General features: G+C 37.6%; 1 protein-coding gene across 5 annotated transcripts in view; it reads left to right on the top strand.

Moving 5' to 3' along the window:
- The window catches only part of dennd6aa (DENN/MADD domain containing 6Aa), a 66087-nt gene extending 41760 nt beyond the window's left edge, over positions 1 to 24327 (top strand). For 2 of the 5 annotated variants that reach the window (XM_062038008.1, XM_062038006.1), the window contains 3 exons: positions 7265 to 7367; positions 7428 to 7502; positions 12106 to 17194. In XM_062038008.1, coding sequence (XP_061893992.1) covers positions 7265 to 7367; positions 7428 to 7502; positions 12106 to 12237 — 310 coding nt within the window. In that variant the 3' untranslated portion in view covers positions 12238 to 17194. Of the gene's footprint in view, positions 1 to 7189; positions 7368 to 7427; positions 7503 to 12105; positions 17195 to 24201 lie in introns of those variants that run through there. The other 3 variants (XR_009824697.1, XM_062038007.1, XM_062038009.1) reach the window with 3 other exon arrangements.
- Positions 24328 to 26301: the final 1974 nt, after the last annotated feature.

Here is a 26301-nt window from a genome sequence, read left to right as displayed (position 1 = left end):
GTGACGTAGCCCGGGGAACACGGGTATGGCTTTCCACATTGAAGCCAATACGAAATAGCTGTTTTCATCTCATTCTGGGTGTATTCTGGACATCTGTGTTGGTGAATCTGTTGCAATTATGTTCATTGCATTATGGAGAAAGAAGCTGAGCAAGCAAAGAAGAAAGTTGTCGGTGCGAAGCGTCTATTTGGCGAGGGAAGTCAGCAGCAACAGTACACAGCCGGCGCTTCTTTGTTTACATTCCCGAAAGATGCAGTCAAGATGGAAGAACTCGGATAACAGAGACTCTACCCAGGAGGACTTTTGACTTCGATACACAGACGCCTGTAGAGAACTGGGACAACACAGACTCTTACCAGGATTACTTTGGTTTGGATGACAAAGACGCAGACGTGCTACCGTGAGTATGCAGCTTTGGCTTCCAAACATTTGATCGCTTGACCGTACGTGCGCGTCACGTACGTAACTTTGTTTAAATATATAAGCTTTATGAATCTTGGGTTAGGTGAACGGTCTTTTGGGCTGAGTGATTGTGTGTGTTGATCAGGTGTTTGAATTGTATTGGCGTGTTCTATGGAGCTAGGACAGGGGTCACCAACGCGTTGCCCGTGGGCACCAGGTAGCCCGTAAGGACCAGATGAGTAGCCCGCTGGCCCGTTCTAAAAATAGCTCAAATAGCAGCACTTACCAGTGAGCTGCCTCTATTTTTTAAATTTTATTTATTTACTAGCATGCTGGTCTCGCTTTGCCCGACATTTTTAATTCTAAGAGAGACAAAACTCAAATAGAATTTGAAAATCCAAGAAAATGTTTTAAAGACTTAATAAATTCATTAATTTTTTTTACTTTGCTTCTTATAACTTTCAGAAAGACACCTTAAAAATGATTTTAGGATTTTTAAACACATATACCTATTTACCTTTTAATTTCCTTCCTCTTCTTTCCTGACAATTTACATCAATGTTCAAGTAAATAAAACATTTTTATTGTAAAGAATAATTAATAAATTTTAATTTAATTCTTCATTTTAGCTTCTGTTTTTTCGACGAAGAATATTTGTGAAATATTTCTTCTAACTTATGATTAAAATTTAAAAAAATTATTCTGGCAAATCTAGAAAATCTGTAGAATCAAATTTAAACCTTATTTAAAAGTCTTTTGAATTTGTTTTAAAATTTTTGTTCTGGAAAATCTAGAAGAAATAATGATTTGTCTTTGTTAGAAATATAGCTCGGTCCAATTTGTTATATATTCTAACAAAGTGCAGATTGGATTTTAACCTATTTAAAACATGTCATCAAAATTCTAAAATTAATCTTAATCAGGAAAAATTACTAATGATGTTCCATAAATTCTTTTTTACATTTTTTTCAAAAAGATTCGAATTAGCTAGTTTTTCTCTTCTTTTTTTCGGTTGAATTTTGAATTTTAGATAGTCAAAATTGAAGATAAACTATGTATCAAAATGTAATTGTCATTTTTTTCGTGTTTTCTCCTCTTTTAAACCGTTCAATTAAGTGTAAATATCATTAATTATTAATAACAACATAGAGTTAAAGGTAAATTGAGCAAATTGGCTATTTCTGGCAATTTATTTAAGTGTGTATCAAACTGGTAGCCCTTCGCATTAATCACTACCCAAGAAGTAGCTCTTGGTTTCAAAAAGGTTGGTGACCCCTGAGCTAGGAGCTAGCAGAGGAGCTAGGAGCTAGCATAACAAACACGTAGGTGTTTTTATGCAGGATTAATTTGTGGCATGTTAAATATAAGCCTGGTTGTGTTGTGGCTAATAGAGTATATATATGTCTTGTGTTTATTTACTGTTGTAGTCATTCCCAGCTGAATATCAGGTCACCCCCGGCTCTCACAGCATCTTCCCTATCTGAATAGCTTCAACTCCCCACTAGTCCTTCACTTGCACTTTACTCATCCACAAATCTTTCATCCTCGCTCAAATTAATGGGGAAATTGTCGCTTTCTCGGTCTGAATCTCTCTCACTCTATGCGGCCATCATTGTAAACAATAGGGAACTTTGCGTATATGTTCAACTGACTACGTCACGCTACTTCCGGTAGGGGCAAGCCTTTTTTTTATCAGATACCAAAAGTTGCGATCTTTATCGTCGTTGTTCTATACTAAATCCTTTCAGCAAAAATATGGCAATATCACGAAATGATCAAGTATGACACATAGAATAGATCTGCTATCCCCGTTTAAATAAAAAAAATTCATTTCAGTAGGCCTTTAAATGAAGTAAATGCTAGTGCCATTATCTTGACATAATGATATGCGCTCGGCGTTATGATTTGTTTTTTCATGCTTGAAGTAAGAAATTATTACTTTTAAAAAAAGTAGTTTTATACTTGTGAGTGTTGATCTTAAGGCCCAAGCTGTTTGTTTACATGCTTTTTTTAAAAATTTCTCTTTGCTATTTGGGCTTATTGGACCCTAATTAGAATAAAAACTAAGAATCATCTTTTGATATGATGTACTTAGTCCATAAGTACACAAACGTGTACTTCATGTTTAGTGCATACTTGCCAACCTTGAGACCTCCGATATCGGGAGGTGGGGGGGGGGGGCGTGGCTAAGGGCGTGGTTAAGAAGAGAGTATATTTACAGCTAGAATTCACCAAATCAAGTATTTCATATATATATATATATATATATATATATATATGTATATATATGTGTATATATATGTGTATGTATATATGTATGTATATATATATGTATATATATATATATGTATATGTATATATATATGTATATATATATATATGTATATATATATATATATATGTATATATATATATATATATATATATATATATATATATATATATATATATATATATATATATGTATGTATATATATATATATATATATATATATATATATATATATATATATATATATATATATATATATATATATATATATATATGTGTATATATATGTGTATATATATATATGTATGAAATACTTGACTTTCAGTGAATTCTAGCAATATATATATATATATATATATTTATATTTTTTATTTTTATTTTTTTTATTTTATTATACATATAAATAAAATACTTGAATTTCAGTGTTCTGCAGACTATCCAGTAGATGGCAGTATTGTCCTGTTTAAGAGTGTCACAACATTGCTGTTTACTGCAGACGAACTGCTTTACGGTAGACTAAACGTGACTGCTGTTGTTGTGTGTTGGTACCGCGCTGGGAGGACGTTAATGAAACTGCCTAACAATAAACCCACTTAAGAAACTAAGAACTCTCTCTCCTTGTTGTGCACTCTACTCTCTAAAAGTCGTAGATGTTATGACGTCATTGGGCAGGCAAGCTGTTTATATTGTGGGAAAGCGGACGTGAGAACGGCTGTCCCCACTCAGGTCCGCATTGAGCTGGAGGGGGCGTGGCCTCCAGCTCCGGCTGAATACCGGGAGTTTGTCGGGAGAAAATCTCTGCCGGGAGGTTGTCGGGAGAGGCGCTGAATACCGGGATTTTCCCGCTAAAAACGGGAGGGTTGGCAAGTATGCTTTAGTGACATGCTAATTCTTATTTTTACACTTTTTCTTCCAAATTCCATTGTATGTTATACTCTTCTGACACCACCAGATGGCAGTATAAGTGTCCACATAAGAGGCCATAAGACCCCAATTCAGTAGTGTACACAATTTTGGAAATAAGAGCTAAAAGGTGCTGTCCACGCATGTGGCCACTAAGCCTTTAGAGCAGGGGTGTCCAAAGTGCGGCCCGCAGCTAATAGTTTACCGGCCCGCCACACATTCTGGAAATGCTAGCGCACAAATTAAAAAAAACATTAAAACAAGTGGAATGAGGTGAAATCTAACTAGAAAAAGTTGCAATGTTGACACAAAGCTGCCATGCAGGCTGTTTTTTTTTCTTTCCTTTTGTCTCTTTCTTTTTCTTTTTTTGCCATTGCTCAAAAAAAAAAAAAAAATCAATGTTATAATGAATAATTGACCTATTCAAGGCTCCAATTATTTCAAATATTTCACTTTAAAATGTTTTGTGTGGAAAATATTGCAAATATCGTGTGGTTGCAATACAAAAACATCGTTTTATTTGACAAAAGAGCATAAAACAAACAAAATAATAGTTCAAACGTAAAATCGACCGATATATCTGAAGTTGATCTCGTAACTTAAGTGTTGAAAGTAAAAAAAAACAACTAATAAAAATGTACCGGTATCACTTTGAGTGGGGCACCTTTTGGATCCCAAATATATTTAATGGGATTTTATTTATCTTTTCACTGTGATTACTCCAAAATAATAATAAATTAAAATCAATGGTGTACTTCACATCAAACATTGCTTTCTGAATGTTTTGGGCAGTGGGGGAAATACTGCATATTTCAGTTTTATTATAAAAAACAAAGTTGTCTTTGACAGAAAAGGCATACAACCTTTTTGTTTTTTTTAACTTTATATCAACCTGAAGTTGATATACTGTAGAGCAGGGGTCACCAACCTTTTTGAAAGCAAGAGCTACTTCTTGGGTAGTGATTAATGCGAAGGGCTACCAGTTTGATACACACTTAAATAAATTGCCAGAAATAGCCAATTTCCTCAATTTACCTTTAACTCTGTTATTATTAATAATTAATGATATTTACACTCAATTGAACGGTTTAAAAGAGGAGAAAACACGAAAAAAATGACAATTCAATTTTGAAACATTGTTTATCTTCAATTTCGACTCTTTAAAATTCAAAATTCAACCCAAAAAAAGAAGAGAAAAACTAGCTAATTCGAATCTTTTTGAAAAAATTAAAAAAATAATTTATGGAACATCATTAGTAATTTTTCCTGATAAAGATTACTTTTAGAATTTTGATGACATATTTTAAATAGGTTAAAATCCAATCTACACTTTGTTAGAATATATAACAAATTGGACCAAGCTATATTTCTAACAAAGACAAATCATTATTTCTTCTAGATTTTCCAGAACAACATTTTTAAAAGAAATTCAAAAGACTTTGAAATAAGATTTAAATTTGATTCTACAGATTTTCTACATTTGCCAGAATATTTTTTTTGAATTTGAATCATAATAAGTTTGAAGAAATATTTCACAAATATTCTTCGTCGAAAAAACAGAAGCTAAAATGAAGAATTAAATTAAAATGTATTTATTATTCTTTACAATAAAAAAAATAAATTTACTTGAACATTGATTTAAATTGTCAGGAAAGAAGAGGAAGGAATTTAAAAGGTAAAAAGGTATATGTGTTTAAAAATCCTAAAATCATTTTTAAGGTTGTATTTTTTCTCTAAAATTGTCTTTCTGAAAGTTATAAGAGGCAAAGTAAAACAATTAATGAATTTATTTAAACAAGTGAAGACCAAGTCTTTAAAATATTTTCTTGGATTTTCCAATTCTATTTGAGTTTTGTCTCTCTTAGAATTAAAAATGTCGGGCAAAGTGAGACCAGCTTGCTTGTAAATAAATAAAATTTAAAAAATAGAGGCAGCTCACTGGTAAGTGCTGCTATCTGAGCTATTTTTAGAACAGGCCAGGGGGCTACTCATCTGGTCCTTACGGGCTACCTGGTGCCCGCGGGCACCGCGTTGGTGACCCCTGCTGTAGAGCTTTACTGTAAGCATTAAATAAATTAAAAAAATTATAATTTGACTTGTTTTTAACATTTTAATGACCCTTTATGGTCCCCGGGAGCCCTAAAGGTAAAAAACAAACAAAATCCATATATTTTGTTATCGTTTGAAAATGAAAAATATAAAAATGGCCCTCGCATGCTTTAATTTTTCCGTGTGCGGCCCTCGGTGGAAAAAGTTTGGACACCCCTGCTTTAGAGCTAATGACACAGCTTTGCAACAGTTGATATTCTAGTTCCAAGCATGTTTTACTCAATATAGCTCATCAAATCTCAGCAACAAGCTGTAATATCTTACTGAGATCATTTAGGACCAAAACACTTAAAACAAGTAAAACACTCTAACACAGGGGTCACCAACGCGGTGCCCGCGGGCACCAGGTAGCCCGTAAGGACCAGATGAGTAGCCCGCTGGCCTGTTCTAAAAATAGCTCAAATAGCAGCACTTACCAGTGAGCTGCCTCTATTTTTTAAATTTTATTTATTTACTAGCAAGCTGGTCTCGCTTTGCCCGACATTTTTAATTCTAAGAGAGACAAAACTCAAATAGAATTTCAAAATCCAAGAAAATATTTTAAAGACTTAATAAATTCATTAATTTTTTTTACTTTGCTTCTTATAACTTTCAGAAAGACACCTTAAAAATAATTTTAGGATTTTTAAACACATATACCTTTTTACCTTTTAATTTCCTTCCTCTTCTTTCCTGACAATTTAAATCAATGTTCAAGTAAATAATTTTTTTTAATTGTAAAGAATAATAAATAAATTTTAATTTAATTCTTCATTTTAGCTTCTGTTTTTTCGACGAAGAATATTTGTGAAATATTTCTTCAAACTTATGATTAAAATTCAAAAAAAATATTCTGGCAAATCTAGAAAATCTGTAGAATCAAATTTAAACCTTATTTAAAAGTCTTTTGAATTTCTTTTAAAATTTTTGTTCTGGAAAATCTAGAAGAAATAATGATTTGTCTTTGTTAGAAATATTGATTGGTCCAATTTGTTATATATTCTAACAAAGTGCAGATTGGATTTTAACCTATTTAAAACATGTCATCAAAATTCTAAAATTAATCTTAATCAGGAAAAATTACTAATGATGTTCCATAAATTCTTTTTTTTAATTTTTTTCAAAAAGATTTGAATTAGCTAGTTTTTCTCTTCTTTTTTTCGGTTGAATTTTGAATTTTAGATAGTCAAAATTGAAGATAAACCATGTATCAAAATGTAATTGTCATTTTTTTCGTGTTTTCTCCTCTTTTAAACCGTTCAATTAAGTGTAAATATCATTAATTATTAATAACAACATAGAGTTAAAGGTAAATTGAGCCAATTGGCTATTTCTGGCAATTTATTTAAGTGTGTATCAAACTGGTAGCCCTTCGCATTAATCAGTTCCCAAAAAGTAGCTCTTGGTTTCAAAAAGGTTGGTGACCCCTGCTCTAACATAAAATCTGCTTAGTGAGAAGAATGATCTTATCAGACAGAAAATAAGCAAATACCACCCTTATTTGACATATTTCACTTTTTGCAGTGCACATTTTCATAGCAGCTCTCTCTGACGTTCTCCCCATGTTCTCCTGCGTGGTTCCCTCTGCAAAACCTGAAGGCACTTCCTCAAATCCCCCAACTTTGACGGCTGGTTCCGCAACAGGAGGAAGGAGATGACCCAGAAGCTGGAGGCCCTGCACCTGGAGGCGCTGAGCGAGGAGGTGAGAAGTGCGGGGTCTCTCCCGAGTGGGCCTCATGACGCGTGTCCGTCTGGTATGCAGGACCTGCAGGAGAGAGTCCAGAAGCACTCGGAGGTGGAGACGGTGGATCTGATCTTGAAGTTGAAAGACAAACTGGTAAGGACGAAAGAGAGAGAGTTATTCCATGTTTATGTCCAGTTTCTCTCTCAGGCCAACACGGAGGTGCTAATGCATGTTTTTACTTGCTCTTGTTTAGACCAGGGGTCCACAACCTTTTTTCCACCAGGGACCGCTTTAATCTATGCACTATTTTTAGTAGCAGTGGGAGCCCTGGGCGTGTTTCTTTGCGAAGAGATGGTCCCCGGCACGTTGATGGCATATATTATATACCAGTGGAGCGCCCCCTGTATGTGTTTTTCACACATAAGCTGGTGCGGCTTATAGTCAGGTGCGGCTTATAGTCCGGAAATTACGGTAATTGAACGGTTTAAAAGAGGAGAAAACACGAAAAAAAATGACAATTCAATTTTGAAACATAGTTTATCTTCAATTTCGACTCTTTAAAATTCAAAATTCATTAGTAATTTAACAAATAAACATTAGGCTTAGGTCAGGCTGATTACAAAAAAAAGTACTAACCAAATAAACAATACATTTACATATAATATGCATTATGTTGTGCTAAAATAAATTAACTTAATTAATAATAAATATGTTTCTTAACTAAACTGTCAATAAAATGAAAGTGCAAATGAAAATACAGCTTCACCACTTTAGTCGTAATTTTTGCGCTCAAGACATTTCTCTATCACATGAACGCCAGACTTCTTCTGTTTGTTTGATATTGTCATTACTGCCACAAGTGGTGGAAAAGTGCATTACAACTAAGTACCGCTGCTGCCTATACGGACCACAGCTGAAAAACACATATATTACATTCTAGGGGGCGCTCCACTGGTATATAATATACAGTAGGGGTCACCAACCTTTTTGAAAGCAAGAGCTACTTCTTGGGTACTGATTAATGCGAAGGGCTACCAGTTTGATACACACTTAAATAAATTGCCAGAAATAGCCAATTTGCTCAATTTACCTTTAACTCTATGTTATTATTAATAATTATTGATATTTACACTTAATTGAACGGTTTAAAAGAGGAGAAAACACGAAAAAAATGACAATAAAATTTTCAAACATAGTTTATCTTCAATTTCGACTCTTTAAAATTCAAAATTCATTATTAATTTAACAAATAAACATTAGGCTTAGGTCAGGCTGATTACAAAAAAAAAGTACTAACCAAATAAACAATACATTTACATATAATATGCATTATGTTGTGCTAAAATAAATTAACTTAATTAATAATAAATATGTTTCTTAACTAAACTGTCAATTAAATTCAAGTGCAAATGAAAATACAGCTTCACCACTTTAGTCGTAATTTTTGCGCTCAAGACATTTCTCTATCACATGAACGCCAGACTTCTTCTGTTTGTTTGATATTGTCATTACTGCCACAAGTGGTGGAAAAGTGCATTACAACTAAGTACCGCTGCTGCCTATACGGACCACAGCTGAAAAACACATATATTACATTCTAGGGGGCGCTCCACTGGTATATAATATACAGTAGGGGTCACCAACCTTTTTGAAAGCAAGAGCTACTTCTTGGGTACTGATTAATGTGAAGGGCTACCAGTTTGATACACACTTAAATAAATTGCCAGATATAGCCAATTTGCTCAATTTACCTTTAACTCTATGTTATTATTAATAATTATTGATATTTACACTTAATTGAACGGTTTAAAAGAGGAGAAAACACGAAAAAAATGACAATTAAATTTTGAAACATAGTTTATCTTCAATTTCGACTCTTTAAAATTCAAAATTCATTATTAATTTAACAAATAAACATTAGGCTTAGGTCAGGCTGATTACAAAAAAAAGTACTAACCAAATAAACAATACATTTACATATAATATGCATTATGTTGTGCTAAAATAAATTAACTTAATTAATAATAAATATGTTTCTTAACTAAACTGTCAATTAAATTCAAGTGCAAATGAAAATACAGCTTCACCACTTTAGTCGTAATTTTTGCGCTCAAGACATTTCTCTATCACATATCATGTTGTATGCTTGCATGTTCGAAATAAACTCAAACTCAAACTCAAACATGAACGCCAGACTTCTTCTGTTTGTTTGATATTGTCATTACTGCCACAAGTGGTGGAAAAGTGCATTACAACTAAGTAATACAAATACAAAATACAGATTGCTCCATATATAAGCCGCACCCGACTATAAGCCGCAGGGTTTTGATGTGTAATTAGCGTAGTATATAGGGGTTCCTGCTACCACGGAGGGGATTGTCGGGACAGAGATGACTGTTTGGGAACGCAAAGCGTCCCATTTATTAACAATAAATCTTTCAATCATTCAATCAAACTTTCACATCTTTGACATGGCGAACAGCATTCGTGCAGAGTACAAATAATACAACGGTGCAAAGTAATACAAAGTGCTCGCCTGTACGTTATCAAAATAACCAGCCTACCGGTATATGAAAAGTCAGTCTTTAATCATTGTGTCATCGTCTTCCTCCTGCGTACTAAAACCACCGAAATCCTCTTCGTCGGTGTCGGAGAAGAACAGGCCGTAAATAAGCCGCACTGTTGTATAAGCCGCAGGGACCAGAACGAGGGGAAAAAGTAGCGGCTTATAGTCCGGAAATTACGGTAATTGTAAATATCATTAATTATTAATAATAACATAGAGTTAAAGGTAAATTGAGCAAATTGGCTATTTCTGGCAATTTATTTAAGTGTGTATCAAACTGGTAGCCCTTCGCATTAATCAGTTTCAGTTTCTCTTGGTTTCAAAAAGGTTGGTGACCCCTGGACTATAGAGTTCACAAACATAAAGAGGGATGCTAGTGGGCCAGGCCAATCTTTCCTTTTCTCTTAACTAAAACTGGGGAAATGTGTAGAGTGTTCTGGGCTTCAGACATGATTTTATTTCACAATTCCTTGAGGGAAAAAAACGCCTGGTTAGGCTTAGTGTATGTAGTGTGTGCCTTCCTTGCTTTACAGCTATGTTGTTATTATGCTGTTTGTTACTTATGTGTGTTATGTTGCAGCTATTTCAAATAGTTTTGTCAATTTGTTCTGGCCTGAAATAAATTGGCCCTTTGAAACATATCTTTGTCTTTGTTTGTGTGTTGTATGTAGAGCACATTGCTTAGCAGAGTTCAGTGATGCAAATGCATGTCAAGTTGATCAACACATTGTATTATTCTCCAGTGCAATAACAGTACTGACATGAAGGCTAAAAGGGCATTAGTGGGAGCTTTAAAAAAAAAAAAAGAAGAAAAAAAGAAGTAACTAAATAGTTACTTTTCACAGTAACGCATTACTTTTTGGTGTAAGTAACTGAGTTAGTAACTGAGTTACTTTTGAAATAAAGTAACTGTAACTAGTTACTGGTTTTCAGTAACTAACCCAACACTGGTAATAAAACATATGATATCAATCAATCAGATAGTATCTACAGCAGGGGTCACCAACGCGGTGCCCGCGGGCACCAGGTAGCCCGTAAGGACCAGATGAGTAGCCCGCTGGCCTGTTCTAAAAATAGCTCAAATAGCAGCACTTACCAGTGAGCTGCCTCTATTTTTAAAATTTTATTTATTTACTAGCAAGCTGGTCTCGCTTTGCCCGACATTTTTAATTCTAAGAGAGACAAAACTCAAATAGAATTTGAAAATCCAAGAAAATATATTAAAGACTTGGTCTTCACTTGTTTAAATAAATTCATTAATTTTTTTACTTTGCTTCTTATAACTTTCAGAAAGACAATTTTAGAGAAAAAATACAACCTTAAAAATGATTTTAGGATTTTTAAACACATATACCTTTTTACCTTTTAAATTCCTTCCTCTTCTTTCCTGACAATTTAAATCAACGTTCAAGTAAATGTATTTTTTTTATTGTAAAGAATAATAAATAAATTGTAATTTAATTCTTCATTTTAGCTTCTGTTTTTTCGACGAAGAATATTTGTGAAATATTTCTTCAAACTTATTATGATTAAAATTCAAAAAAATTATTCTGGCAAATCTAGAAAATCTGTAGAATCAAATTTAAATCTTATTTCAAAGTCTTTTGAATTTATTTTAAAAATTTTGTTCTGGAAAATCTAGAAGAAATAATGATTTGTCTTTGTTAGAAATATAGCTTGGTCCAATTTGTTATATATTCTAACATAGTGTAGATTGGATTTTAACATATTTAAAACATGTCATCAAAATTCTAAAATTAGTCTTAATCAGGAAAAATTACTAATGATGTTCTATAAATTATTTTTTTAAGTTTTTGTCTTCTTTTTTTCGATTGAATTTAGAATTTTAAAGATTCGAAATTGAAGATAAACTATGTTTCAAAATTGAATTGTCATTTTTTTCGTGTTTTCTCCTCTTTTAAACCGTTCAATTAAGTGTAAATATCATTAATTATTAATAATAACATAGAGTTAAAGGTAAATTGAGCAAATTGGCTATTTCTGGCAATTTATTGAAGTGTGTATCAATCTGGTAGCCCTTCGCATTAATCACTACCCAAGAAGTAGCTCTTGCTTTCAAAAAGGTTGGTGACCCCTGGTGTACAGTATATATACATTGGGGGGCCATGTTTGTAAGGCACGTGCTCTCTGCAGTTGAGTAAATACATGCGCTTTGATGTTGGCGTGCAGAGCCAGGCGGAGAGGGAGCGTCTGCCCGTGCGACCCGGCACCGTGGCCAAGCTGAGAGCTCACATGGAGGGCATCATCTTGTCCTTGCCAGAGGACCTGCAGGGCATCCTCCACAAGCCCTCCACACCGTGACCTTTGACCCGCCTCCGCCACGCCTCTCCACAGGTGCGGCCTCCTTGTTCTCGGAACGACGCGGGAACGGCACATTTTATTTCCACTGCACAGGCCCCTGATCCCGCGTGGCCACCGTGTGACCACCACCGTGTGACCACCACCGTGTGACCACCACCGTGTGACCACCACCGTGTGACCACCACCGTGTGACCACCACCGTGTGACCACCACGTGACGGCAACTCGAGAGGCTGGACCTCCTCGCAACAAAAGGAAGACGTTTGGGTCAGAACTTTTGCTTACTTGCAATGTTTTTAACCACTTTTTGTTTGTATTTTTCTTTTGTACTTTTTTTAACCGGCAGTCTAGTGGAGCTGCACTTTTTAAAGTACTTTTTTAAAAACACACTATTGACACACACACACACACTAACTGGCCGCAGAAACGAAAGCCTTGTATCTGAATAGCTAAACATGGGGTCAACAACAACAACAACAACAACAACACGCACGCAGCTGATTCAGCACCAGAGATTCAAGTCGCTTCCGGATCCGCCAATAGCGCTCCTGATTCCATGTCACATGACCTCCTCGCAGCCTCTTCACGCGTGTTGCGAACAGCGTTTCGATTTGAAGACCTGGTCTTTGACTACGGATGTAAAGTGTAAGCTTTGGACTGAGCTGATGGAACACTTTTCAACCCTTTGAAATGAAAAGGGCGGGAAATCAACTGGAGTTTTTAACAGTCCATTTTTTAAAAGCCCATCTCCACAAACACAATAATAAACAAAATATACCATAAATACTCAAATTTTCGCCGAGGTGTTGCTTTTTAGGGACCGCAATGTCCCTTTGGGAGAGAGGACACTATTGTTATTGTTACGTTTTATTTCTTTATTATTATTCCGCCGCCTCTTTGAGCTGTAATTTGACCCCCTTAACATGCTTTAAAACTCACCAAACTGGACACACACATCAGGACTGGCGAAAATTCCAATGTAATTAAAAAAAAAAAAAAAAAACTCAAAATTGCGCTCTAACACAGAAAAAACACAGACAAAACTGGTTGTAACTGCCGGTAAGAATGTCGTAGAGACATGAAACAAAAACCTCTATGTAGGTCTGACTTAGACCTAGATTTCATACATTGACATTCTTTAGCAAAAATCAACAGGAAGTTGGCAATTCCCCCTTCAGAACAAAATCCCCCCTTCAGAACAAAAGTTCACTTTTGCCTCTTTGAGCTAGAATTTGACCCCCTTAACATGCTTCAAAACTCACCATATTTGACACACACATCAGGACTGGCGAAAATTGCGATGTAATAAAAAAAACAACTCAAATTTGCGCTCTAGCACCCCCTAGGAAAAAACACAGACAAAACTGCTTATAACTTCCGGTAAGAATGTCGTAGAGACATGAAACAAAAACTTCTATGTAGGTCTGACTTAGACCTAGATTTCATACATTGACATCCTTCAGCAAAAATCAACAGGAAGTTGGCAATTCCCCCTTCAGAACAAAAGTTTACTAAAAACAGTCACTTTTGCCTCTTTGAGCTATAATTTGACCCCCTTAACATGCTTCAAAACTCACCAAACTGGACACACACATCAGGACTGGCGAAAATTGCGATCTAATAAAAAAAGCAAACCCCAAAACTCAAAATTGCGCTTTAGCGCCCCCTAGTAAAAAACACAGACAAAACTGCTTGTAACTTCCGGTAAGAATGTCGTAGAGACATGAAACAAAAACCTCTATGTAGGTCTGACTTAGACCTAGATTTCATACATTGACATCCTTCAGCAAAAATCAACAGGAAGTTGGCAATTCCCCCTTCAGAACAAAAGTTTACTAAAAACAGTCACTTTTGCCTCTTTGAGCTATAATTTGACCCCCTTAAAATGCTTCAAAACTCACCATATTTGACACACACATCAGGACTGGCGGAAATTGCGATGTAATAAAAAAAACCAAACCCCAAAACTCAAAATTGCGCTCTAGCGCCCCTTAGGAAAAAACACAGACAAAACTGCTTGTAACTTCCGGTAAGAATGTCGTAGAGACATGAAACAAAAACCTCTATGTAGGTCTGACTTAGACCTAGATTTCATACATTGACATCCTTCAGCAAAAATCAACAGGAAGATGGCAATTCCCCCTTCAGAACAAAAGTTTACTAAAAACAGTCACTTTTGCCTCTTTGAGCTATAATTTGACCCCCTTAACATGCTTCAAACTGGACACACACATCAGGACTGGCGAAAATTGCGATGTAATAAAAAAAGCAAACCCCAAAACTCAAAATCGCGCTCTAGCGCCCCCTAGGAAAAATCAACAGGAAGTTGGCAATTCCCCCTTCAAAACAAAAGTTTACTAAAAACAGTCACTTTTGCCTCTTTGAGCTGTAATTTGACCCCCTTAACATGCTTCAAAACTCACCAAACTGGACACACACATCAGGACTGGCGAAAATTGCGATCTAATAAAAAAAGCAAACCCCAAAACTCAAAATTGCGCTCTAGTGCCCCCTAGGAAAAATCAACAGGAAGTTGGCAATTCCCCCTTCAGAACAAAAGTTTACTAAAAACAGTCACTTTTGCCTCTTTGAGCTATAATTTGACCCCCTTAACATGCTTCAAACTGGACACACACATCAGGACTGGCGAAAATTGCGATGTAATAAAAAAAGCAAACCCCAAAACTCAAAATTGCGCTCTAGCGCCCCCTAGGAAAAATCAACAGGAAGTTGGCAATTCCCCCTTCAAAACAAAAGTTTACTAAAAACAGTCACTTTTGCCTCTTTGAGCTGTAATTTGACCCCCTTGACATGCTTCAAAACTCACCAAACTGGACACACACATCAGGACTGGCGAAAATTGCGATCTAATAAAAAAAGCAAACCCCAAAACTCAAAATTGCGCTCTAGTGCCCCCTAGGAAAAATCAACAGGAAGTTGGCAATTCCCCCTTCAAAACAAAAGTTTACTAAAAACAGTCACTTTTGCCTCTTTGAGCTGTAATTTGACCCCCTTGACATGCTTCAAAACTCACCAAACTGGACACACACATCAGGACTGGCGAAAATTGCGATCTAATAAAAAAAGCAAACCCCAAAACTCAAAATTGCGCTCTAGTGCCCCCTAGGAAAAATCAACAGGAAGTTGGCAATTCCCCTTTCAAAACAAAAGTTTACTAAAAACAGTCACTTTTGCCTCTTTGAGCTGTAATTTGACCCCCTTAACATGCTTCAAAACTCACCAAACTGGACACACACATCAGGACTGGCGAAAATTGCGATCTAATAAAAAAACCAACCCCAAAACTCAAAATTGCGCTCTAGTGCCCCCTAGGAATAAAACACAGACAAAACTGCCCCTAGGAAGAAAACAGACAAAACTGCCTGTAACTTCCAGTAGGAATGTCGTAGAGACATGAAACAAAAACCTCTATATAGGTCTCACTTAGACCTACATTTCATACACTGACAACCCCCAGCAAAAATCAACAGAAAGTTTGCAATTCCCCCTTCAAAACAAAAGTTTTGTAAAAAACGGTCACCTTTTTTCTAACGTTATCTCCTCTGAGCGCGTTTGTCGTGTCGGCTTCAAACTAGCACAGGAGAGAGATTGAACCCTTCTGATTAAAAGTTGACCAAAGCGTTTTAATTACTGCTCCGGTTTGGATTTGATGTGCCGTCAACGTCGGTCCCGTCCATCGCTGCTTTAATTTGACTTAATCTCTCTCATAAACTTGTTTTTTAACTTGGAGAAAGATTAGGAGTATGTGCAGGTCTCAAGCTGTGGTGTGGGTTCCAAGGACCACTAAGCACAGACATTCTTGCGAGCAGGTGTAGACTTCTTTATTTTTCAATAAGAAAAAGTCTCTTGCGGGTTGCTTTTCAGCTCTGCCGCTTCCACTGCTCGCTCCTCGGCTCGCTTTCCAGCCTTCCGTGTCGTCCGCGTCGGCCTCTCGCTCTCTTGTTGCCGTTCGCTCTCCAACTCCTTCTGCCCCGTCGTTCTCGGCTGCCGCCCTTTTACCCACTGGGAGGGGATTACTCAATTGTGCCCAGGTGCGCGATCCACGCACCTGATCTTGTTTGCGGCGTCGAACCCGGCGCGCCGTCCACGCCTCCTCGCCGCCATCTTGCCTCGCTGTCGGACTGCCGGCCCCGCCTCTCCACAGAGTAGATTTCTTTAAGCACACGGTCATTTAGGACCAAGTATTCTGCACACGGCATCAGCAACACAAGCAATGTTGCAATAATACTGCTGATGAGGTCATCGTACACAGGTGCAAAGCTGCATAGCTAACGCTGCTGGATGCTAACCACTTGTGATGCGTTAAATACAGCTCTTGTGGAGGTCATTTAAAAAACAGTATCAGGAGGTTGCCTACAGCCACAGCCGTTGATGCCCACCTTTTCTGACTCCAGTTTTGGTAATATTCCAATCTTAATGTGTTTGCTAAAGCATGACGGCCACATTTGACTTACCGCGGGTGTTGAAAGTGCGGTTAAAGTGCGAGACCATTTTGTGGCGCCGCAGCTCATTTTTTAACGGCCCGCGGAACATTTTAAACATAAGATTGATTTTTTTTTTTAAAAAGGGGGGGGCGATAAAAAATAAAATAGGTGTAAATGAAAGGGAAAAAGTCGCAGTTCTTATTTATCCTGATTCTAAATAGATGAATAGTTTTCCAAATCCATTCAAAAGAAAATTCAATCAAAAACATACAATTCTTTAAAAAAGGGGAAATAATACATGAAATAGGTGTAATTTACGAGAAATAGTTGTAAAGGTGCACTTTTTTTTATTTATTTATATGCAAATCGCAATTCTTATTTATCTCGATTCTAAATTTATTCATAATTTTCAAAAACAACTTTAAAAAAACACATATATATGCATATATATATATACATACATACATATATATGTGTGTATATATATATATATATGTATGTATATATATATATATATATATATATATATATATATATATATATATATATATATATTAGGGCCGCAACAACTAATCGATTAAAATCGATTATAAAAATAGTTGGCGATTAATTTAGTCATGGATTCGTTGGATCTATGCTATGCGCATGTGCAGAGGCTACTTTTTTTTTTTTACAAACCTTTATTTATAAACTGCAACATGTACAAACAGCTGAGAAATAATAATCAAAATAAGTATGGTGCCAGTATGCTGGTTTTTTTTCAATAAAATACTGGAAAGGATAGAAATGTACTTTGTCTCTTTTTTCCGATTATTAATCGATTAATCGAAGTAATAATCGACTGATTAATCAATTATCAAATTAGTTGTTAGTTGCAGCCCTAATATATATGTATGTGTATATATATATATATATATATATATGTATGTGTGTGTGTATATATATATATATATATATATATATATATATATATATATATATATATATATATATATATATATATGTATGTGTGTGTATATATATATATATATATATATATATATATATATATATATATATATATATATATATATATACATACATACATACATACATACATACATACATACATACATACATACATGTATGTATATATATATGGTATATATATGTATATATATATACATATATATGTATGTATATGTACATACATATATATATATATATACATACATATATATATATATATGTATGTATATATATATGGTATATATATGTATATATATATACATATATACATATATATGTATATATATGTATATATACATACATACATATATATTTACATATATATGTATGTGTGTATGTATATGCATATATATGTGCATATATTATATAGTGTATATGTATGTGTATATATATATATATATATATATATATATATATATATATATATATATATATATATGTAAATGTGTTGTTGTTTTTTTAAGAATCAGTTTTTGAAAATACGTTTTCAGGCCATCTCCACGCAACCAGAATGACATTTTCTAACCTGTAACTTGTTTTGAAAAAGGCCCATCATAATTATTATACTTAATAACACATTACGAGAATCTGTTTGAATCGAGTATTGATTCTGAATCGAGTAGTCACCCATGGAATCGGAATCAGATCCCATTGTTAGGTGCCCAAAGAGTCAGACCCCCAAAAAGTTGGCATGCAGGCTTTTAAAAAAAATAAAAATAAAACTAATTATTTCATAAAAATAAAATAAAATAAAATAAAAATGATTGAATAGAAAGGTATTGGTTTTGAACATGAAAAATATCAAAATGGCCCCCACGTCCGTATGTGGCCCTCAATAGAAAAAGTTGACACATCCCCACTTTCCACTAATAATGTACTTTTCTACTTTAGTCCCGTAAAAGGAAAGTTTAAGAACGATGCCAGTCGTACAATTCTGCTCGTCGACCGTTCTACGTCTCCATGACAACCGTCAGTCAAGATGTCTAAAAAGCCTTCATTTCTTGTCAAAGCACAAACCTTTGTGTCGTTTTCCTTCAACAAAACGCCTTCAAGACTTCTCAGGAACTCCCAAAGAACGTCAGTGGACATTTCAGTTCTTTTCTCTCGTTAAGTGAGGGCCCCTTCGGGTGTTGGCGATAGGACCATTGAAGCTAAAACCCACACTGCTTCTTCATTTTTTGGAAATGGAATTCTTTTTTTATTTTATTTATCCTTTTATTACATTTTTATGAGTAGAATAATTCCACTCATTCAAGTTGTCACCTTTTAACTTGTATATTGCAATATTTTTCCACTCCTGCGTTTCTTTACATGTCCACAAGGTGCAAGGCTGCTGCGTCACTACATTTTATTTTCATATGTCAATTCTTCTGAGCGAGCAAGACTTTTTATATTTGTAAAAAAATACAAAAAAACTTATTTTAACAACTTTTTTTTCTAACTCCAGTAAAAAGAAGTTGACTTTTTGTACAAAATAATGTCGACCAAATTAAGGATGTACGATCATTATTTTAACTAACCGGTGAGACGTACACAGGAGCTCATTTCATTTGTACATTTAGTGGAAGGAATTATTTAATAACTAAAATGTACGCTGGGTTGAAGTTTATTCAGTTTGATAACAAAAAGTAGTATTAATAATGTCAACATGCTAATGAACCACTACATGAAACCACTGAGCAATATAGAATACAATAGAAAGTACTTTATTGATCCCTGGGGGAAATTCAACACCACAGTTTGCTCACAATTGACAATAAATACTTCGGTATTTTGTACATGTGAATAATATAAATACAGTCTATTATACGGCATTATTCACATGTGAATAATATAAATACAGTCTATTATACGGCATTATTCACATGTGAATAATATAAATACAGTCTATTATACAGCATTATTCACATGTGAATAATATAAATACAGTCTATTATACAGCATTATTCACATGTGAATAACATAAATACAGTCTATTATACAGCATTATTCACGTGTGAATAACATAAATACAGTCTATTATACAGCATTATTCACATGTGAATAATATAAATACAGTCTATTATACAGCACTATTCACATGTGAATAACATAAATACAGTCTATTATACAGCATTATTCACATGTGAATAATATAAATACAGTCTATTATACAGCATTATTCACATGTGAATAACATAAATACAGTCTATTATACAGCATTATTCACGTGTGAATAATATAAATACAGTCTATTATACAGCATTATTCACGTGTGAATAATATAAATACAGTCTATTATACAGCATTATTCACGTGTGAATAATATAAATACAGTCTATTATACAGCATTATTCACGTGTGAATAATATAAATACAGTCTATTATACAGCATTATTCACATGTGAATAATATAAATACAGTCTATTATACAGCATTATTCACATGTGAATAACATAAATACAGTCTATTATACAGCATTATTCACGTGTGAATAATATAAATACAGTCTATTATACAGCATTATTCACGTGTGAATAATATAAATACAGTCTATTATACAGCATTATTCACGTGTGAATAATATAAATACAGTCTATTATACAGCATTATTCACATGTGAATAATATAAATACAGTCTATTATACAGCATTATTCACATGTGAATAACATAAATACAGTCTATTATACAGCATTATTCACATGTGAATAATATAAATACAGTCTATTATACAGCATTATTCACGTGTGAATAATATAAATACAGTCTATTATACAGCATTATTCACGTGTGAATAATATAAATACAGTCTATTATACAGCATTATTCACATGTGAATAACATAAATACAGTCTGTTATACAGCATTATTCACATGTGAATAACATAAATACAGTCTGTTATACAGCATTATTCACATGTGAATAACATAAAAACAGTCTTGTACAGCATTATTCACATGTGAATAATATAAATACATTTACAGTACATGTACAGTCAAAGGAACATATGCATTATACTATAATAATTATATAATATATACAATATAATAATATTGATGGGGGACTTCACTTGAAAGCCTGCTTTATTTTATTTTTGCATTAACTTGATTGTAAATGAATTCACAGTTGTTGTATCTGCAGCTGCTGCTTGTGCTGAAGAAGAAAATAAAACACTCAACCAGCGGCTCTGAAAAGGTGTTTTGTTTCTGTTAGCGTTTGATGCTAACCAGCCTCACATAGCGTCATTTTTTTTCACGCACAGTATGCCAGCAGTGTTTCCGCGGGTCATTAAAAAGCATTAAAAGCCATTCAATGGAGTTTGCCAAAATGCAGCCTTTAAATGGCATTAAAAAGCATTAAATACAAGACATGAAAATAATTCCATACAATTGGCAACAAAATAGACAACAAAACAAACCACCTGACTCAGTTGTTTTGAATGGGGAAAAAACTGCTCTTCAAGAAACTGCAATTTTTGCTAACCAATATTGAGTCTTTTTCATTTTGATGTTTGTTTACCTAATTAGCATAATTAAGTTGATGACCTTCCAATTACAGTGTTAAAAAATACGGTAATGAAATGTTACTTACTTGCAATATTAAGATTATATTAGTGCTTCATTGGGCCACAGTGAATGTGAAACTCTCCACTGTTCAACATTGGTGTTGTCAAATGTTCATACACACAATTGTATGCTTTGGCCCGTGGGCTCAACAAAGCATCGCATCGTGCTTTTCAAATCCATCTGAAATACCACATATTTGCTGCCATCTTGTGGACATTGTGAGTAAATCCAATCAATGTCCTTTGAAAGTCCCGTGAAACAATATCACAGCATTTAATTAAATGACACAAACCAAACAACCTTCCCTAGTCATGGCACACAATGCAAAAGCCAAAAGCAGTGAAGTTGTCACGTTGTGTAAATGGTCAATAAAAAGAGAATACAATGATTGGCAAATTATTTTCAACTTCTATTCAATTGAACAGACTGCAAAGACAACATATTTAATGTTCCAACTGGAAAACTTTATTTTTTTGCAAATATTACCTCATTTGGAATTTGATGCCTGGAACATGTCTCAAAAAAGTGTGGGTTGGTGGGCCTGTGTGGGTTAGTGGGCTTTTGTGGGTTAATGGGCTTGTGTGGGTTAATGGGCTTGTGTGGGTTAATGGGCCCGTGTGGGTTAATGGGCCCGTGTGGGTTGGTGGGCCCGTGTGGGTTAGTGGGCTTGTGTGGGTTAGTGGGCTTGTGTGGGTTAATTGTCCCGTGTGGGTTAGTGGGCTTGTGTGGGTTAATGGGCCCGTGTGGGTTGGTGGGCCCGTGTGGGTTAGTGGGCTTGTGTGGGTTAATGGGCCCGTGTGGGTTGGTGGGCCCGTGTGGGTTAGTGGGCTTGTGTGGGTTAATGGGCCCGTGTGGGTTGGTGGGCCCGTGTGGGTTAGTGGGCTTGTGTGGGTTAATTGTCCCGTGTGGGTTAGTGGGCTTTTGTGGGTTAGTGGGCTTTTGTGGGTTAGTGGGCTTGTGTGGGTTAATGGGCCCGTGTGGGTTGGGTGGGCCCGTGTGGGTTAGTGGGCTTGTGTGGGTTAGTGGGCTTTTGTGGGTTAGTGGGCTTGTGTGGGTTGGTGGGCCCGTGTGGGTTAGTGGGCTTGTGTGGGTTAATGGGCCCGTGTGGGTTGGTGGGCCTGTGTGGGTTAGTGGGCTTTTGTGGGTTAGTGGGCTTGTGTGGGTTAATGGGCTTGTGTGGGTTAATGGGCCCGTGTGGGTTGGTGGGCCCGTGTGGGTTAGTGGGCTTGTGTGGGTTAATGGGCCCGTGTGGGTTGGTGGGCCCGTGTGGGTTAGTGGGCTTGTGTGGGTTAATGGGCTTGTGTGGGTTAATGGGCCCGTGTGGGTTGGTGGGCCCGTGTGGGTTAGTGGGCTTGTGTGGGTTAATGGGCCCGTGTGGGTTGGTGGGCCCGTGTGGGTTAATTGTCCCGTGTGGGTTAATTGTCCCGTGTGGGTTAATTGTCCCGTGTGGGTTAGTGGGCTTGTGTGGGTTAATGAGCCCGTGTGGGTTGGGTGGGCCCGTGTGGGTTAGTGGACTTGTGTGGGTTAGTGGGCTTTTGTGGGTTAGTGGGCTTGTGTGGGTTGGTGGGCCCGTGTGGGTTAGTGGGCTTGTGTGGGTTAGTGGGCTTGTGTGGGTTAATGGGCCCGTGTGGGTTGGTGGGCCCGTGTGGGTTGGTGGGCTTGTGTGGGTTAATTGTCCCGTGTGGGTTAGTGAGCTTTTGTGGGTTAGTGGGCTTGTGTGGGTTAATGGGCCCGTGTTGGTTGGTGGGCCCGTGTGGGTTAGTGGGCTTGTGTGGGTTAGTGGGCTTGTGTGGGTTAGTGGGCTTGTGTGGGTTAGTGGGCCCGTTTGGGTTAGTGGGCTTGTGTGGGTTAATTGTCCCGTGTGGGTTAGTGGGCCCGTGTGGGTTAATTGTCCCGTGTGGGTTAGTGGGCCCGTGTGGGTTAGTGGGCTTGTGTGGGTTAATTGTCCCGTGTGGGTTAGTGGGCCCGTGTGGGTTAGTGGGCTTGTGTGGGTTAGTGGGCCCGTGTGGGTTAGTGGGCCCGTGTGGGCTGTGTGGGTTAGTGGGCTTTTGTGGGTTAGTGGGCTTGTGTGGATTAATGGGCCCGTGTGGGTTGGGTGGGCCCGTGTGGGTTAGTGGGCTTTTGTGGGTTAGTGGGCTTGTGTGGGTTAATGGGCCCGTGTGGGTTGGTGGGCCCGTGTGGGTTAGTGGGCTTGTGTGGGTTAATTGTCCCGTGTGGGTTAGTGGGCCCGTGTGGGTTAGTAGACTTGTGTGGGTTAATTGTCCCGTGTGAGTTAGTGGGCCCGTGTGGGTTAGTGGGCTTTTGTGGGTTAGTGGGCTTGTGTGGGTTAATGGGCCCGTGTGGGTTAGTGGGCTTGTGTGGGTTAATGGGCCTGTGTGGGTTGGGTGGGCCCGTGTGGGTTAGTGGGCTTTTGTGGGTTAGTGGGCATGTGTGGGTTGGGTGGGCCCGTGTGGGTTAGTGGGCTTTTGTGGGTTAGTGGGCATGTGTGGGTTGGGTGGGCCCGTGTGGGTTAGTGGGCTTGTGTGGGTTAGTGTAGTGGTTGCCAACCTTTTTGTAGCTGAAAATTTGTCTCACGGACCGGGGGGGGGGGGGGGATTTTATTTTATTTTTTTATTTTAATAAAGTAATACAATCATGTGTGCTTACGGACTGTATCCCTGCAGACTGTATTGATATATATTGATATATAATGTATATATTGTGTTTTTTATGTTGATTTAATTTAACCCTTGTGTGGTGTTCATATTGTTGTTACTCAGCCAGCGTTTGTGGGTCTGATGGACCCGTTGCATTTTGTGGCTTTTAATGCCTCACAATCAAACACTTTTATGTTAAAATACTGACTTATCCCAAGAAACATCTGTAATGAAGTGCTTGGAGAGGCTGGTAAAGGAATACATTGTCTCCAGACTTCCCCCCACATTCGACCCATACCAGTTTGCTTATCGCCCTAACCGCTCCACAGATGACGCCATCTCCTCTGCACTCCACCTGAGCTTAGAACATCTAGAAGGAAAGAACACACACGTGCGGATGTTGTTTCTGGACTTCAACTCGGCATTCAACACCATCATCCCGCAGCACTTGGTGAGCAAACTGGCCCCCCTTGGATTCAGGACCCCCCTTTGCAACTGGCTGCTTGACTTCCTCACAGACAGACCCCAGTCTGTGAGAGTGGGCAACAACACCTCCAGTGCCATCTCCCTGAGCACCGGCTCCCCCCAGGGCTGCGTCCTGAGTCCGCTGCTGTTCACGTTGATGACCCATGACTGCTGCGCCAGGTCCACTACTAACCACATTGTGAAGTACACAACCGTAGTGGGCCTCATCCGTGACAACAACCACATGGACTACAGGGAGGAGGTGAAACATCTGGTTGACTGGTGCAGAACCAACAACCTGGTCCTGAACGTGGACAAGACCAAGGAGATCATCGTTGACTTCAGGAAGCACCAGTCCAGCCACGCTCCACTCTTCATCAACGGCAGAGCAGTGGAGATGGTAAGCAGCACCAAGTTCCTGGGGGTGCAGATAACTGACAATATAACCTGATCCCTACACACCGGAGCTCTTGTAAAAAGAGCTCAGCAGCGCATGCACTTTTTGCGTGGGATGAAAAGAGCACAGCTCCCTCCCCCCATTCTCAGCACATTCTACAGAGGCACTATAGAGACCACCTGCTGACCAACTGCATCTGTCTGGACTGGAGCCTGCAGTGCCTCAGACTGGAAGTCTCTCCAGAGAGTGGTGAGGACGGCGGAAAAGATCATCAGGACTCCTCTTCCTCCTATCCAGGAGATGGCAAAAAGCCGCTGCCTGACCAGGGCTCAGAAAATCTGCAGAGACTCCTCCCACCCCCACCAAGGACTGTTTTCACTGCTGGACTCTAGAAAGAGGTTCCGCAGCCGCCGTAGCAGAACCTCCAGGTTCTGTAACAGCTTCTTCCCTCAGGCCGTAAGACTCTTGAACGCATCATAATAATCCCCTCAATTCCCCCCCAAAATGGATGAACTGGCTGGAATATAAAGACAATATAACATACATCCATAAACGTGGATGCATATGCAAAAGTGCAATATATTTAGCTGTACAGTAATCTATTTATTTATATATGCACCTTATTGCTTTTTTATCCTGCACTGCCAACCAGCTAATGCAACGAAATTTCGTTCTTATCTGTACTGTAAAGTTCAAATTTGAACGACACTAAAAAGTAAGTCTAAGACCCACAAACGCTGGCTGAGTAACAACAATATGAACGTTGCACGGGAAATGTCTCTGGCAGTTTCTGCATCCCACAGGGATTCTTCTTTTGTGTTTCTGCCCCTGCGCTTCCCACACAAGGTTGCAACATTGGTTGTCAACACTGTCTGCTCTCATTTTGTCGCACATTTCACCCTCTGATGTTCTGTGTACCTACACTCTGTCCTCCCAGTCTAGGCCTGCTGTGGGTGTGGGTGCGTGTGGTACACAGAACATCAATTTCCACACTTCTATTAGCCCCGGGTCCAGTGGACCCGTACATCTTATATGTAATAGAAAAGTGTAGGGGGGGTGTATGGTGTGTGGTCATTAAATATGTATTCTGATATATGTTCTTCACAGAAAATGAGCCAAAGCCAGTGAGTCTGTTTGAAAAATGAATTGTATCATTTTTCTTTTAATAAAAATCGAAAACGGGTCCCACAGACCCGAACACCACACAAGGGTTGAAAAAAAAAAATTTTTTTTTTTTTTTTTTTACATTTCTTGCGCGGCCCGGTACCAATCGGTCCGCGGACCGGTACCGGGTTAGTGGTTGGGGACCACTGGGTTAGTGGGCCCGTGTGGGTTAGTGGGCCCGTGTGGGTTACTGGGCTTGTGTGGGTTGGTGGGCCCGTGTGGGTTAGTGGGCTTGTGTGGGTTGGTGGGCCCGTGTGGGTTAGTGGGCCCGTGTGGGTTAGTGGGCTTTTGTGGGTTAGTGGGCTTGTGTGGGTTAATGGGCCCGTGTGGGTTATTTGTCCCGTGTGGGTTAATTGTCCCGTGTGGGTTGGTGGGCTTTTGTGGGTTAGTGGGCTTGTGTGGG

The sequence above is a fragment of the Entelurus aequoreus genome, linkage group LG26, assembly GCF_033978785.1.
Source record: "Entelurus aequoreus isolate RoL-2023_Sb linkage group LG26, RoL_Eaeq_v1.1, whole genome shotgun sequence".
In the NCBI taxonomy this organism is placed as follows: domain Eukaryota; kingdom Metazoa; phylum Chordata; class Actinopteri; order Syngnathiformes; family Syngnathidae; genus Entelurus; species Entelurus aequoreus.
This window is presented reverse-complemented; position numbering and strand designations above follow the sequence as displayed.